General features: G+C 39.4%; 1 protein-coding gene across 1 annotated transcript; it reads left to right on the forward strand.

The window, feature by feature from the left end:
- Window positions 1-1,168: 1,168 nt before the first annotated feature.
- gnai3 (guanine nucleotide binding protein (G protein), alpha inhibiting activity polypeptide 3) lies at window positions 1,169-15,630 on the forward strand. Its single transcript, XM_020632262.3, has 9 exons — window positions 1,169-1,801; window positions 8,153-8,195; window positions 8,676-8,817; window positions 8,943-9,100; window positions 11,702-11,830; window positions 12,246-12,375; window positions 12,863-13,016; window positions 13,674-13,880; window positions 14,754-15,630. Exons 1-8 carry the CDS (start codon window positions 1,684-1,686, stop codon window positions 13,862-13,864), a joined length of 1,065 nt encoding a protein of 354 aa, XP_020487918.1. The 5' UTR covers window positions 1,169-1,683; the 3' UTR covers window positions 13,865-13,880; window positions 14,754-15,630.
- The last annotated feature ends 1,769 nt before the right edge of the window (window positions 15,631-17,399 follow it).

Genomic DNA, 17,399 nt, shown 5'->3' on the forward strand with positions numbered 1-17,399 from the left:
TTACGGTACTTTTTAATCTATGTTTAATTTATTTCTATTCATTAAGGAGATAAGACACTGTTTGCGATGTTAGTTTTTTAAAGCTTTCCAGAGTTTTAAATCACATTTTATCTACACATCTACAGCTCTCTCTTCTACCTCATTAATTACATTTTGGTTCAAGTAGATCTCTTTTAGATAGTAGCCTACAGAGCAAGTTGGGGGATTGTAAATTTCCCTTTTTTTTGTCTGTCAACCTATATGTAAGGGCTTGATAAATATGTTGGGTCCATAAGATCAGAGGTCAATCAGTCCAAAGGATACATATAAGTGCAAAGTTAGTTTTCCAATGCCAAAAGACATGAAAAGATGGTAACCAAATGAAGGAGTAGAAACGTATATCATTTCTTTATCTGCAAATGTGATGCATCATCCACAACAAGGCTGTATCAGGTGAACAGGCCTACTCTGAGAACACAAGTGTAGAAGACGGGAAAAGGGCGAGTGACTCGACATGTAGGCTACCAAGGCTATAGCCTACGTTTATTTTATACACACCAGTGAGTTCAAAGACTGACATATAGCCTGCTGAGAAGGGCAATGAAAAATTGGCTGAACCGCGAACTACAGAAGCTTTTTGTCTGACCATGCCATTGATTAAGTTCACATTGATGTAATTACGCAAAAATATTACTCAGCCTAGTTTCATTCAAAGTTCACCTTTAGGTTGTAGTCCTTGGTTTTGAACGGAGTAGACCAGGAACAAGTAAGGTTAAACTTAACTTAACCGAACTAACTAGTCTTTTGTCTGCTCTCTGTCTTCATCTAGCGGACAGGCCGACTCAATCAACCCCCCTTTGAAAGTCAGCTATGGGTCAGCTGGGGGCGCTCTAACACCACACACACACACACACAAACCTCCTTCCTTCCTGCTTACTCCTGAACGACATGCCTACAAACTGGCGAGAAAACGTGCACAAGAAGCTTCAATTTTCCTTTTAAGAGAGCATACATAATAATTAGTTCACGAAATTTTGCGAGGAGCATGCCTGATTTTAAGCTAAAATTATGTTCCAAAACCAGAGAGGCCAGATAACACATTGGCCTAGCTGTTGTTTTAGAAACGACTACATTACCCGTCAGCCCTCTGAGGCGCATCGTTTGTTCCTCTTTCGGTGCTGTTTTTTTTTTTCCTTCAGCTGGATGAACGCGCGACGGCACATGAGCCTGTCTTAACACGTTACAAAAACAGTGATTGTTTTTCATTCGTGGAGGTTTATTTCTTTTCTATGAGACGCTGGATAAGTTAACTTATCCAAGCAGCCTATTTTGTGTTTATAGCCTATTTTTTTCATGTTGAAGTTCTACTGCGGGGACTGAAGTTCTGATAACTTGGATGAAATATATTGAAACGAAAACTACTTTTTGGCAGGTTTTTTTTCTGATCAAATTCCTCACCAAGGCAGACAGAGAAAAACAGAGAGGAGTGAGTGGAAGCTGTGGAAGCTCAGCATCAGTCTTGTGCCTATCTTTGGACAGAAGAGCACTCCCGTGCCAACGCCTTCCCCTCTGTCCACTTCTCCTCGGCTGGGAAAGTTCAGCTCACACCGCCCCAAGGGCAATTTGACGGCTTTTCTTTTTTTCTGCGACTCATGAGCGACTGAACCTTCTGTCGTACGGTAAAGAAGTAGTTTGATAGTGAAAATGGGCTGCACGATCAGCGCAGAGGACAAGGCTGCGGTGGAGAGGAGTAAAATGATTGATAAAAACCTGCGGGAGGACAGAGAGAAATCCTCCAGAGAAGTCAAACTCCTACTGCTCGGTATGTTACGCTGGGCTCTTTTTTTTTATGGAACTGGTGATCCATACTCGTACTTTTTAATGCATGAAATTAACCCGTCAATCTTTGGGTAGCCTACTTTTAATTTTGACTTTTTGTATATCTGAGTTCACTCTTCCTGTTCCTTCTGTTGGTTTAAAACAGCTGTGGCTCATCTGCACTGACAGAACTCATAGAATGTATCCAGATGTTGGTTGAGAGAGGGCTAAGAGGCTAGTCCTAGGTATAGGAGTAGTGGATTCATGCTCAGAGGAGACAAGGCCTATTTGTTGACAAGTGTTGACACTAGTCACAAAGCAAGGTAACTCCTGCAGGTCTGTTTTACCAAATTGATTACATTCAAAACTTTACATGTGCAGAAATGTTGACCAGGTGAAAGTGTTCTGTGTTTAGGACTGAACACTAAAGCAATACATGCTTTGATCTGTGTTGGGACTAGCCTGAACAAATATCCATCGTTATGCAATGTCTGTGGCAATGATGAGTATCAACCATACTCATGCAGAACTTATAGGTAACGATTAGTTTCAAGATGAAACTTTTGAATCTTTTGTCCCTTTTAAAGTCAGAATAAAATAGAGTCTTAAAGATTTCTTAGACCAATATTTCAAAACTCAGACATGCAGCTTAAAAGCAGAGAGAAGCATCTATGACTCATGGTTGCTTCTAGGTTCAGTGTCATGACCTTGCCCACATTAGGGACTCTATTAACCACCGGCTGTGTGTAGCTGCATTGCCTGCTGGTCTGTATAACTTGCTCACTTTGTGGTCCTGCCACTGTGGGTGTGGATGCACAGACGTGCCAAGAGGATTAAATGGCCTCAGTCCATTCCAGCAGCATATTTCATTCCGATGTCCCCCTCGCAAGAACTTCTCTCTGCAAATGTCTTTTGCTAGTTTAATATGCTGACTGTGCAAGTTTACATCACATTAGATCTATACCGAAAAACAGATCAGAATAACAGTGTTGGGATCATAACACCTGGAACAGAACATGATATCCTTTTCTTTTTCTTCTTAGGTTTTGTTGCTGCTACTTAGCTCCAATTATCCACTGTTGCTACGAGTAATTCTTGTGTTGTGCAAATCACAACAATTTTAAGTTACTGCTTAAAAAGACAAACATGTGGTGTATGATCAGTTTGGCATCTGTCGACTTTCAAGCTGTAGATTGTGCGGGAGCCCTCATGGCTTTTCATTATGTCTGTAACATCATGGTGTGTGTAACCATGGACTAAAACATGTTACCAGAATCAAGGGGAGTAACACGTTCTTTATGAAAAGGACAGTTTTACGCACAGAAGTAGATTTAGAGTAAGCTCCTGACATGTAAACTTCCCAACATTCATTTTCATGCTGCAGGACATCCTGAAGATATTCTAACATACTGCACTGATGCTTCATGATGCAGAGATGGCTGTGTCTGAAGTTGCAAGTACCCTTATATTTATTGATCTTGGAAAAATATCCACATGTCAGACTTTTTAATGTAGCTGAAGATGTTCATTACACATGCTACACAGCCACTTAGCTGAACCAGAGTTAGCTATGAGCTAATTTACTTCTGTAGTCCCTGGTTAGGAGACAGAAACAAGTCTCTGTTAAGAAATATACCAAAAACATCTACACAACAATCAATCAATCAATTTTTATTTGTATAGCGTCAACTCATAACAAGTGTTATCTCGAGACACTTTACAAAAAGCAGGTAAAAGACCTTACTTATTGCTATATTACAAAGACCCGGCCTATCCATCATGAGCACTTTAGCAAAGCAGCAAAAGTTACAGTGGTAAGAAAAAACTGCCTTATTAAAGGGCAGAAATCTTCCCCGGCTCATGATGAAACAGCCTTTACAGGCCTAGACTGCGCCGGGCTTGGGCATCACCACTCTACAACAGCATTAAATTCATTCACAGGGAAATTCACAAAATATATTAAAACATTAATAGGCTAAGAGCACTACACTTTAGGAACTATGTGTTACCTTACCACTAATACAGCAGCCTCAAGTTCCTCCACAATGGCATAAACCATACAATATGAATCCATTAAAAGCTGTAAGCTACATAACAAAAACAGCTGTACCACAACATCACATCACATCCCCAAATCAACACATCATACAATATCACAATACACAAACATTAATACACTACAACATTATCAAACAGAGTTCATCAAACTTCATGTGTTTATGTTTGATGAGTACATGATTGAGTTGATTTTAGTCATGATTTCATCTTAGATTTAAATTCAGCAAAGCTACAGTAAGGCACTCTCTGATTTGACTTGGTATGGAGTTCCAAAAATATGTAGCTCTTTGTAGCTCTGATTTTCCGGGGCAACACTGCTCAGCAAAGATTGTATCTGAGATTTGTTGTGGAACCATCACAGAGCAGTTAAACTCATCTACTTCTTACCATCATCATAACAGGGAGTGCAGTATTTTCTTGCTCATCGTTGGTGAAAACAGACAGGATTTTTATACTTTGTAAAATTTTGGGTAAGACCATTTCATATGGTACTTCAATGTTTGCCTTCTTGTTTCATGAAAATGAAAGGGAGCGTTTTTAAAGGAAGGTACCCCTTTGCAGTGTTTTTGTCAAGGTTATAGATGAATCCCTGCCATTACCTCAATGATTATGGACAATTTACTTCATACTGAGGATTTGTTTGGTGGTAAAATATTTCAATGTAGGTAAAATGTTATTGTTTGGTAAAAGTTCTGGCAAAAAGAGTTAGGAGGGAGTGATTTTTTCCAGGCAGTGCCCTCCTCTCTGTACTGGAATGAGGAGTTATGGAAGAAAAACAAAAGAAAATCCAGCTGCTGTTTTACCACAAAACTGGAGCGCCAACACACCCTTCCAATGAAAATGTTCTCCTGTTAAACCGCAAACAGCGATTCATAAAAAAAAATCTACCTTTGAGATTCTTGTTTAATGAGGCTTGGTTTGGAGTTCAGACTCCTACACGTCTGTCGTCTGTGTGAAGTTGGTTTGAGAGCTGGCTGAGAGGCACATTTGACGATCGGCCAAAAAGTTCCATGAATGAGATACTTGGTGACTGACAGAACTGAGGAAATGGAACAACACAATTTGTTCTCTCCTGCACGTCTGGTGAGCTGGCATAAATCACTTTTACTAGTGACAGCTTAACAAAAGGTTTCATGGATTTAACTCATGTTGGCTGCTCTTCTGAACATAACTCTACTGCAAGTCTTCTTGACAAAGTTCATTTACTAAAAATGTCCTGTACCACTAACTTTGAGGAACAACAATATTAAGAAAAGTAACCACATTATTTAAAAAATTCTGACAACATAATTAGAAATAAGGGTTTTTCACATTTTAAATTCCATTGCCTAAATGAATAGTGAATACGTCTTCATCCTGTGGTTACTCGTAATTATTGTGGTAATATTAAGCAAAAGGAGGCTATACTGCCAGTATAAACTCAACCCAGATTTTCTTTTTTAGAAGTATCTTATCCAAGGTTTTCTTAGTTTGACTTCAAACGTTTCAAGTTCACACATGTTTACATGCCTCTTCATTTTAACAGCTTTGGAAATATTTCTTATTCTGGAGTGGTGAAGTACCAACTTGTCACTGCAAAAATCTGGCTTCAAATCATAAAATTTATATAAGAGTTAGTTGTAGCCAACATGACATCAACCATTGGTGAGTAGACAGCGATTCTGAAACCTCAGAGTTTGGCATTGTTGCCATCCCCATTGGATTTTTGGAGCCAAAAGTGACCATGTGAAACTGAGAAAAACTATTTTGCTTGAAAATGATATGCACAATTTGAACTTGATACTCTCAAAATGTTTTTAAAAAAAAAGTTGGGACAGTTGCACCAAGCATCTTCGGAGGTAGTAACAGAGGCGTCGCAGAGGCTAGGCAGGATCAGCAGAGCAAGCGGGGAAGTGCAGCGCTGTGTGTGTGCATATCTGTGCCGTGCTCTCACACACGTGAATTCAATCAATCAATCATTGTTTGTATAGCGCCAATTCATAACAAGTGTTATCCCAAGACACTTTACAAAAGAGCATGTAGGATAATATGCAGGAAGGATTTCTACGTTGTTTTCCTCGCGTTCCTGCTGTCCACACTTCCTTGCTGCTGAGGTAGGGGTCGGAGGAGGCTGTACATGAATGAGGATGGCGGTGGTTGTGGGGACGACACAGTCTGATGGAGGTGGCTGGGCATCAAGCGGTGGTTGGGACATCACTGTCCGATGGTTCACATACTGGGACATTAATATAACACTGTTGCGGAATCAATCTGAATGTCTTAACGCGTTATAACCATGGAGTTTCATTACGGCGCTGTAGAAGAATTACACCCTGAAAATGGCTAATGAGTTTAACTAGCAACAGGTTGGTAAGATTATTGGAGTAAAAAATGGGCCTCCCAGAGAGGGTATGCTGGTAAATAGTGCAACACTTTAAGATTCATGTTTTGTTTTTTAAGAATTATTTGTTGGCTTTTTATGCCTTTATTAAAGAGACAGGACATGGGATAGTATAATAAATCAGCAGAGAGAGAGAGTTGGGAATGACATGCAGCAAAGGAGCCACAGGTTGGATTTCAATCCTGGGCTGCCGGCTTGAAGACTGTAGCCTCTGTACAGTCATCATGGGGCGAGTAAATTAACCACTGAACCACTGGCGCCCTGATTATGATAGGTTTTTTTTTCTATATAATTGCAAAGAATGAGGGAATTCATTGTCTGTAGTATCATCAAAATATTAAGAGAATCTGAAGAAATCTCTGGGGACAAGACCAAAAACCAACATTAAGTGGCTGTAATCTTCGGGCCCTCTGGCGGCCCTGCATTTAAAACAGACACGATTCTTTGGTGGACATCACTGCATGGGCTCAAGAACACTTCCATAAAGCATTGATTGTGAACACGGTTCATTGTTGCATCCAACCATACAGTTCTTATAAACTCTGACATGCAAAGAGGAAACTGTTTTTAAACTAGATCCAGAAACATCACTGCCTTTTCTGGGCCTGAGCTTGTTTAAAATTGACTCCTGATGTCTGACAATTACAAACATGACTTTGGACACTTATTCTCCAGGCTTAAGAGGGGCTATCCAGTTTTTTATTAATGCACAGTTCAAAAGCCAGCATCCATGGTGGCTTGGGGGTTCATTAGTGCGCACAGTAACCTGCAAATGTGAATGCACCATTGATGCTAAACCATATATACACTTTTTGAAGCAACATATGCTGCGTATATAAGACAATGCCTTTTTATATATATATTTGTGGGTGGGCTATCTCAAAGAAAAGCCCTGGTCAGAGAAAGATGAGTGGGAGTGACATCTCTGTTGGTTGCCAACATCATGATGGAAAATGTATTTGACCTGTTTCATTATTAGTAAAGACATTCAAAACCCTTTGTTCCTGTTGAGAAGTACGACATCCTAAAATAAGAATCATTATAACCAATTTAGACACTAGAGAACATGGTTCAAAATTAAGGAAGAATGGGTTAAAAAATGGAAGAAGAGAAGCAGACTGTCGTCTATTGTACAGCAATTTTTGAGCAGGGAAGAATTCAGTGTTTATTGTGGGGCTTTAGGTCACTGTTAGACTCATTAAATAATCTGTGGGGTTTTTTTTATGGCCCTTCTGCTTTCTGACGCTCACAGCGGCATGATATCTGGGATTGTCTCTCCAGTGGAAAAACACTGGCTCAGCCAGATGCGTGACAACTGTTTCCTGTTTGGCTAATAGTTGTAGAAATACTGTGGAGGTTCCTCATGTGAAATCATTTCCCCTCTTAACATTTTTTACAGCAGCCTTTATTGTATTAAAGGATTTGATATAAGTTGTACCATCATTTGTCACAGAATGTTAAACCCAGCTCATAACACATCTGTTTCCCTAAATCCTCTCGGTGCTTCTGCACCACTGTGGTTTACTGTACACATTTTAGGGTAAGCAGATTGTATCTGACTCCTCCATATAACACTTGTGTACATGAGGCCAATGACAAACAGCTTATCTAAAGGAAGATTTGAGCTACTCATACCAGCACAACATGCACATGCCATGACAATATAAAGCCCCTCAGGCCCCATATGAAGGTTTGCTGTTGAACTTCGTCAAAGGAAGCTTTTCCTTAATCATTGTGTTTGAAACAAAAGGTACATTATATGGTGAATGATGGGATCAATTTCTGTTCAGCCTTCATGAAAAGCTGTAGAGATCCTTCCTCCATGTGAGAGGACTCTAACATCTGGTGTCAGTTTTTTTCTTTTTAAGCTATTGACATTTCTCTTATGGCAGCCTAAATACTCTGCGTGTTTTTCAGGTGCTGGGGAATCTGGGAAAAGCACGATAGTAAAGCAGATGAAGTAAGTCACAGTTAAAACTTCACATGACATTGCATCCAATTGCTACTTTCCCTATAAGGCTTTGCTGCTATTTTTGTATTTTGTTGACAAAAGACAGTCGCTCTTCCTCGCTCTTTCAGCTGCAGCCTTGTTGTCAGAGGTTAATGGTGTGCGGAAAGCTGTGATTGCAAACAGGGTTCATCCCTCATTGGAAGCAAAGTAACAGCCTCATTTTACTGGGCTCAGGCAGAGGAGGAAGCACCCTTTTACATATTATGTCAAACAAAAGAGGCCAGTGGTAGCCTGGCAGGACCTGAATAGATTCCCCCAGTTCCCACATTAGGCATGCTGCATGCTCACTGAAGCTCAAATTCCAGCACTAATGACAGTGTTGCATGAAATTATTCTTAAAACTGTAATTTGTCCCACATTTGTTACACTCATTGTTAACACTGTTTATCAGGACTCTAAAAGCCTATTTATTTTTTGCTTCTGTATCAGAATTATTCATGAAGATGGCTACTCCGAAGAAGAGTGCAAGCAGTACAAAATGGTCGTGTACAGCAACACCATCCAGTCCATTATGGCCATCATCAGAGCCATGGGACGCTTGCAAATAGAATTTGGAGATGCTGCGCGGGCGGTAAATAAACCAAGCTCTGACTCCTTTTTTCTTTGACTTTTGAAGAGCAACATCCTTGAAGATAATATGAATCACCACAAAAAAAGGTTTGCCATGACAGCAAAATTTGTATCTTTTTTTGCCAGGACGATGCTCGCCAACTGTTTGCCCTGGCGAGCTCGGCGGAGGAAGGTGTGATTTCGCCAGAGCTGACCACTGTGATTCGGAGGCTGTGGAAAGATGTTGGGGTTCAGGAGTGCTTTGATCGATCACGAGAGTATCAACTCAATGACTCCGCTGCATAGTAAGGACTCACTTCTCTACAGATAGATCCCTAAACACTTTAATTACCACCATTAAAATTTGTCAATATGCAGATGACTGCATTCTTTATCTCAGCGATGTAACTAAATAAAATCTGCAAAGAGAATGCTTTACAAGTAATTGAATCTTGTTTTCACCCTTAATTACAGTAATACATTTTTCTGAAAAAAGGTTTCATAATAATCCGCTGCAAGATCATTTAATTTCATGAAAGAGCTATAAGAGACATTATTGATCAGTTCACGGGAAACTGGTGTTTAGGCATGTTTTGATGGACTGTGCTGCATAGTGAACACTCACTTATTCACATACAGATCCCTAAACCCTTACCAAGTATAAAATACAGCTGTAAGACAAACCTTTACGCAGATGACTGCAGTCTTTATCTCAGTGATTTAAGGACTCAAAACCTGCATTAAAGCTGCTATACAGCCTTTATTAAATTGTCCTCAAAGAGTTAACAATCAGTGTTCTTTTCAGATCATGCTGAAGCTGTAAAAGATGATCGATCTGTCCAGGGGAAAATAATAGATTTTAAAAACTACTATTGTGTTGATTCAGTTTGTCTCTGTTGCAAGGCTTGGCTGTTTTATGATTATATGTCAATTATTTTTGACTGCTGTTGAACAAAATGAGATATTGAATATCATAAATTTTTGGACATTCGCAAAGAATCAACCAGTTGTGTAGATAACTTGCAGGTAAATCCATAATCCATCATTTGTTTGATTCAGATTTCTTTATTTGTTTTGGTTAGTACTCATGGTATTAACACTTCCAGTTTATTCTCCATGAAAATGTGACTGCCGTGATGATCAAGAGGGAATTTTTGAAATTGCGTCACCTGTTCTCAAGGTCCTACTTTTAAATTGGATGATACCATTTCTTGTAATCCTGTTTCCTCATTACAGAGAAGTGGCTCCATGTTGACTAAGAAGTTTTCTTCTTCATTTGTGTCATATTATTGCTGGAACAAAGAGAGAGACGAGATGTGACTTGTTCCTTACAGTCTTGTGTCAGCTTGTTGTACAGATTGATCACATTCCTGAAAAAGGAGAAACATGAAAGAGAAACTGACAACTGGAGTATCTCTGTTACCATATACTTGTTTAGATATCACTTAACCTGACAAAATGTATATTTAACCACTGGATACAGTTATCAACATGCCAAACAAATAGTTTGAGCTAAATATAGTCCAGTGTTCATGAAGAGTTAAGGCTTTCTGTTTCTGCAGCGTTTGATTTGTCGTCATGATTTGTTCTGTTTAGTTTAGTTTTTCACAGTTAGATGGTTTTATCTTTTAGATCTCATTCTTCCCTGGTGTTTCACTCTATGTTCTAGTGTTTCTTAATTTTTCATTCCACAGTGTCTTCAGTGTTTCTTGTCTTGTGTTCATTCCTTCCTCTGTGTGTTTCCCTCCAGTATGATTGCCCTCATTGTCTTCACCAGTGTCATTAGTCAAACCTGTGTTTGATTACCCCTGTGTCTATTTAGTCTCTGTGTTTCTTCCCTTCAGTGTCAGGTCATTGTATGTCGTAAGTAGAGTGTAGTTTGTTTGTCTATGTCAGACTTTCTAATGTTTCCTCATGGCTCCTTTTTTTTCCCCCTTTGGCTTTTTTTTGCACATTTTTTGAATTAGTGAGTTTTGTTTGCTTTGGCTTTTTGTTAACATAACATATTTTTGTTAATTCTGCATCTGGGTCCTCCTCTTAGTTTTCACGATCCGTAACAGATAGTAGTTAAGTGTGAAGGACACGTTTTTTGTTTTGAAAACAACAGCGCTGTCATAGTTCTGAGTGCACTTCGTCTACACTATGAAACTAGTGGGGTTAGTCTGTTGTCATTCAAACCCACAAGGAGCCAGTGTTTATAACCCACCAAAATATGAGCCCATATTTAGCATCGTTCTGTGGAGTCATGTCTGCCAGAGATACTAGAGATAAATGTCTTTGAAAATAAAGATATATTAAACTTTACGTCCAGAAAGCCCCTGCATAGTACCCTTTATTTTATTAAGGAAAACAGACACTTATGTTGGCACATTTTTCCACAGACACATACTATGAGATCCTGCTGCAGTAGATTTCATGAATAATCTCCATATTAGAGAACACTGATTAAGGATTATTTTTTAGACCGGTGCTAATATCCACATACAAGGGAACAAATCCAGGAATTCAATTTTAGTGTTGGTTCGTTAATTTTGCACATTTAAGACCACGCATAAGAAGTCAGAGGTTTTTTTCTTAAAAGAAAAAAATCTTAAACAAAGAATATTTGATAACATTAATAAAATGTGGATCAATTCTGATGTGGGCCAAGGAGACTCCGTAGCTGTGATGCTCGAGTGCAGGTGCTGCACACAGTACTGAGAGTATTTTCGAAGTCAGAGCAGACTACTAGTATTTAAATTACTCACAGCATTGTTTTCTGCATATTTATTTGGAGAATAAGTAGCAGTCTGAAAACATGTAGCAGTCTGATGTATCTGTGAAAGGCCTATATCAGCCTTATATTTTATGCTGAACAATATATTGATCGAACTCGACTGCATAAAGGTATGTTTTCTGTCTTCCAGCTACCTGAATGATTTGGAGAGGATCTGTGAGCCGAACTACGTCCCGACTCAGCAGGATGTGCTTCGTACACGAGTTAAGACAACTGGCATCGTGGAGACTCACTTCACCTTCAAAGATCTCTACTTCAAGTTAGTATTAACATAATAATTGATCTACTCATGTACAGTCATAGTCTTGCAAGTCTAAGCCATGAAAAACTCTTAGGACTGTGCTTGTAACCGCCCAAAAAATTGTTCAGCATCTCTACACGTGTAATTACTGAGATGAGATTCAAATGCATTCTGTCATTTCAGTTCTGTGTCAGTTAAAAGTAAAGTTCAGATTCAGGTTGGCTCTGATCGCCTCAGTTGAAGGCAGAAGTATCATAAACAAGCATGTGTTTGAATCTGAGTGTTTATGCTTAGTCATGCTTTGTAATTCAATGGAATTCCTCCTCATCATTAATTCAACTAAAAAGACATTAGAAGTAGAGTGTTAACATTCACTTTACATTTACTTTTACCATCCCTGCGTCTCTGTTTGTGTGTGTACGTGCTTCTGCAGGATGTTTGATGTTGGGGGTCAGCGCTCAGAGAGGAAGAAGTGGATCCATTGTTTTGAGGGAGTCACAAGTATCATTTTCTGTGTGGCGCTCAGTGACTACGACCTCGTCTTGGCCGAGGATGAGGAGATGGTAAATGATGAAGCACCGTTATTAAATACGATCCCTGAATCTTAACGAGAAGTCAGTACTAGATTTCATGTTTCGAGACCTGCCTTTTCCACAGCACACATTTGGCTTTCTCAGAAGATGAGAAGCACAGGTGTTACTAATAAGATTAAGGATGGCTTCTGTTCAAGTGTTCCAGTAAGACATGACAGTGAGCCAGCTTTTATTTTGTGGCTTGTCAGTGCTGGCGAAGACACAACAGAACCCTTTTCATTTCGATTCAAACATTACGAGCCCTGCAAATTGTGTTTAATTAATCCATTGTATTTACAATATGTTTAAAATGGTATTTCATTTATGTGCCACATGGAGCCTGTAGTTAAAAACCGTTGTAAATTAACAGGACGTCACGATTTTGATTACTAACCTCTGCTGTCCTGCTGTGACATGTCAAAATGTGATCCAAGGAAATGAGAGACATTGTGTAAATTCACATCTGCTCCTCGCTCAGAACCGGATGCATGAGAGCATGAAGCTTTTCGACTCCATCTGCAACAACAAGTGGTTCACGCTCACCTCCATCATCCTCTTCCTCAACAAGAAGGACTTGTTTGACGAGAAGATCAGCAGGAGTCCGCTCACTATCTGCTACCCTGAATACTCCGGTGAGACAAATCTCTGGATTAGTTATTTGTCACTTTTATTGAAGTTTGTCCCCTTGTGTGTATTCACTCCCTCAAGTGTGTTAAAAACAGGAAATAGTATGTAGTCATCTATCTCCTTTGTTTGAACATTGATGTGGATTGAATACATTCCTTGAAATGCAGCCAAACATTTAGATTTTAGCTTGGATTAATTCACTGTTGGCCATTTTTTGCTTATTATTATACCAGCTAAGGCCTGTCGAATATCCATGACGTATTTTGAACCTATAATCTATAGATCCTCTACACAACAGATTGAGCCACAGTCATTTTAAAGGTCATCACTAAATCCATTCAATATGAACTTTTTTGTCCCAGTTTGTACTTTACATTTTTTGCCCACAATTTTTCACTTTTGCTGCAAAATATAATCTCTGTAATCTGTAACTGCATTACAAAAATGTTTTAAAGAAATTAACATCTGATAATAACAGAGACAGAGAGAGAGAAATGATCTTCTTCTGTAAGGTGGCCATGCAGACAATGATCAACACCTGGTCACAGAGAAAGGGCACATTTTTTTTAACTTTATGTGTTTGTTACCTTTACACAGTTTAACCAGCATTATGAAAATTGAAACTGTGTTATTTTTTATCATTGGCCTTGTTTCTGTTGTAGGTGGGCACTCATACGAAGAGGCTGCAGCTTATATCCAGTGCCAGTTCGAGGACTTAAATAAACGAAAAGACACTAAGGAGATCTACACCCACTTCACATGTGCCACAGACACCAAGAATGTGCAGTTTGTGTTCGATGCTGTCACCGACGTCATCATCAAGATCAACCTGAGGGAGATCGGCCTCTTTTAAGGCTTATGGCCTGCAGGTCTGCACCCTGACTTTCACCTGTACTACAGTTTGTGTAGAATCATTGAGATATGTGGCATCATGGTGTCATTGTACAGTGAACGACTAAAATGACATAATACAAATGAGTATCTCAGACATTGTTGGCTTTATAGCTATTGGAGTGAAATTTTGCTTAGATACTTACTGCACTCAGAGAGTCACTCCCAATTACCTTGCCAGAAAGAAGTTTGTAAACTAAATGATAACATGCTAACATGGAAAAACTAGCATGCTAAAAGTCTCAATGTTACTGTCACTAGCCCTTTACTGACTGAAACAGCGCCATGAAGAAGCTATGCCATTGTTACGCCTTTATATTTACACATTGCATCTGTAACAGCGTAATATTGGTGCCAGTCCGTGACTGCACATTGCGTTGTTACAGGGTTGAAAAGCACAGCTTGTGAACACAGTGAGAGCTTCACAGACACACAGTGCTAATCTGCCTTGCTAGCTCCAACGTTACACCTGGCCACCGTCTCCCCCCTCCATTCGGCCTCTGATGGTGGAATAACTTCACCAAAACTATTCCACCTCCATGCGTTTCACATTGCAGGTTTAACAGAACAGGGGTGTTATATAATATCCTGCCTTGAAGTGGCAGTGTGTAAAAGCCAACTTGTTAGCAGTGTGCTACCATCCAGGCTTACCACTCCAAATGTTTATTATGCTAACATTTACTCAATTTGAAAAATGTATACTGCCTGTTGGCTTTATGTACTGGTTGTTTTTTGTGGAGCTTATGAATAAAATTAGAAGAACATATTGACAAGTATTATATTGACAGCACTTGGATGTTTGATCTGAATATTTCCTGTAAGCATAGTAGTTATTTTCCTTTCCTTTGCAGGTGTCTGGAGGAAAATCGGGACTTCTGGGCTTGTTTGTTTGTTTCTGCAGAAGGCAAAATGCAAAGTAGGTCTAACAGAGGACTGAGCTTGTGGCCATGCTGAATGCTGGACCTTTTACCGCTATTTGGGGACTTGATACTATGATCACTATTGTCTTATTAGATTCATGATGCAGAGAAAATTTGGAGCAAGTGATAAGTGAGAGAGGCTTGTGAAATGATCCTTGTGAGTCATGTGGAGTCCTGTCATATTGAAGACCTGAGCATCAGTCGGTGCTGGCAGTTCAAGCTCCTCTGATGTCTGGGACACATTCATAGTTTGTCTATTGTATGAATCAGGGCCAAAAGAGCCTTTGTATCAAGCCCATGGCTGCAGTCTGCAGTCTCACAAGTCATGTGTAAATTCTGTTTCACTGTTGCATCCTCTCTGAGCTTACATTTTTATCACATTGCCTTTACTGAATATTTGCAACTGTTACATTTGATTTTGATTTTGAGTTACATTCATGTAGTATTTCTACTTACGGATGTTTGAGTGCTATTACTTAAGTATGCAGAAGTTTTTTGTGTAAGCAGTTTTGATGTAACTAACATGATCTGTAAGGTTTGGGATTAGCTACAGTCATGTGAGATCATTAGCATCATTGCTTTTTGATCCTTTACTAGTTCAATATTGAAAATTTTTTCTAGATGAGACACATCACTGCAAATCAGCTTGTAGAGGTAAATATTTTTTTTTTCTTGTGTTTGAATATGACAAATCTTATTCACTCAGTCAAGGTCCACAGATAACTTTTTTTTCAAGATAAAAGGGTATTGCTGTAGATATCAATGAAGATGTATAAATAAATTAAACCAAAAGAGAGAAGAAGTTTGATATATTTGTGTTTTTTTAACCGTGGCCACTACATTAGACTGAGGGAATCTACTATGTACTTTCTTGGAGCACAGTTTGATCAGTAAAGTTCTGCACAAATGAATCCTGCTAGAAAACTTTCTCGGTAGTGAAAAGTGAAAACACTGGCCCATCGGCAAATGATGTGGCATGCACAGATGTCCGTAGCCAGTCTCTTGTGTCACATCAATTTAAAGCACACAAGCTAGTATAACAGATAGCTGGCTCAGAGATGAGGGTTTCCATTGAGCAGAAGAAGTCACCTGTTTGACATACTGGTGAAAGAAAATGTAGGCAGTGTGGGAGACTTGCACTATCTCTGAGAATGATCAGTGACATGCAGTTTGTAAGAGTGACATCTCAAGAGGGGGGACTATGTACAACAGTTGAAATAAATCCAATGACATGGCATTTGAAAAAACAGACCCAAAGAATAACAGAAGTTATGAAGCAAACATTAGAATTGGCAATCGACTAAATTGTTATTTTAAACATCAGCCCTGATTTTCACAGTACGTCTCCAGTACGTCTCGAGTTTAAAACAAAATCTTGGCCAGTGTCAGTAAGATGTCATCCACTAAATATTTATTTAGGAGTCTGTACTAAACCGTGCAGCGAAGGAGGTCACACAAATTGGAAACAGTATGTTTGGACTTCAGACACATGTCTGTACTTTTGTGTTGGGGGCTCAGTTTGCTTCAGCTGCTGCACACACCAGTTATCACCAGGGCGTATTCAGAGGGGTGGCATGACCCCCCCCCCCCCCCTTCAAATCTTATTGGACAACCCAGGTGCCACTCCAAATGCAAAAGTCTATGATTGGCTATTTGCCTAATCAGAGGCGGGACTTAAGTTATTACTCTGAATGTTTTCAACATGCTGCTGGTGGCATGTTTATGTATTGTCATATGTGACTCTTATGTATGTATGTATAGCGTTATAATTACATTATTTGTATTGCCATAAGAAAAAGTTAGACAGCTTACAAGAGTTTGCATGCAAGTAATTTAGACTGTGACTTTGCACAAATGAAATTCACTTGTGAGGGTATTTTCCCACAAACCTCATGATACTCCTGCATAAGTCAGGTGGGCCACCCCAGTCAGAAAAGTCTGGACACGCCCCTGGTTATCACAACATAAATTCAATCATTTAAAGAGAGATGTTCTCCTAAATACTTCCCTTGAAAAGCTCAAAACCAATGTTAGTGGTTAAATTTTCACCACTGTCTGTCATTAGCACGCAACCCAAACCAAATAGGGTTATTATTTCATGGGTAATCTTTTGATTGGTTCTGTCGACATTAAGAAAAAATATCAAAAGTTCTCTTGACTTGTTAAAGGAGGCTCAGATTTTATAGATTCACTTCTGGCTAAAAGGCCTCAGAAGTTCATGCTCATGCCTCTTTAGAAGAGTAACACTGCATCTTTTCACAGTTAAAATCTTGACGGACAGATGGATGTATTCATGAACCACACTGGGAACAGGCTTGATGTGACAAAGCTGGACTCTAACACGATGCCATGTGTTGGACAGATCTTCACCTCTTCATTCTTGAGTTTGATTGCAGTGCAAAGTACCACAACTAAGAACAGGCAATTTTACTAACGTGGGAGAAAAAGAAGCTGCACTGCTGACTGAAATCTGCCGATCTGGTTCTCACACTGACTGCGCTCTCAGTGATGTCCTTGCTGGCTGTCACATCTCATGAAATTATCCCTGCTACATCTTACAGTAAATCTTGTCTCGCA

Source organism: Labrus bergylta, chromosome 12, assembly GCF_963930695.1.
Source record: "Labrus bergylta chromosome 12, fLabBer1.1, whole genome shotgun sequence".
In the NCBI taxonomy this organism is placed as follows: Eukaryota; Metazoa; Chordata; class Actinopteri; order Labriformes; family Labridae; genus Labrus; species Labrus bergylta.

Bases quoted from the DNA above. Each gene is read 5' to 3' on its own strand.
- gnai3 (XM_020632262.3), top strand. From the start codon at position 1,684: ATGGGCTGCACGATCAGCGCAGAGGACAAGGCTGCGGTGGAGAGGAGT. The intron at 9,101-11,701 runs GTAAGGACTCAC...TCTGTCTTCCAG, and splicing joins CTCAATGACTCCGCTGCATA to CTACCTGAATGATTTGGAGA. The intron at 13,017-13,673 runs GTGAGACAAATC...TTTCTGTTGTAG, and splicing joins CTGCTACCCTGAATACTCCG to GTGGGCACTCATACGAAGAG.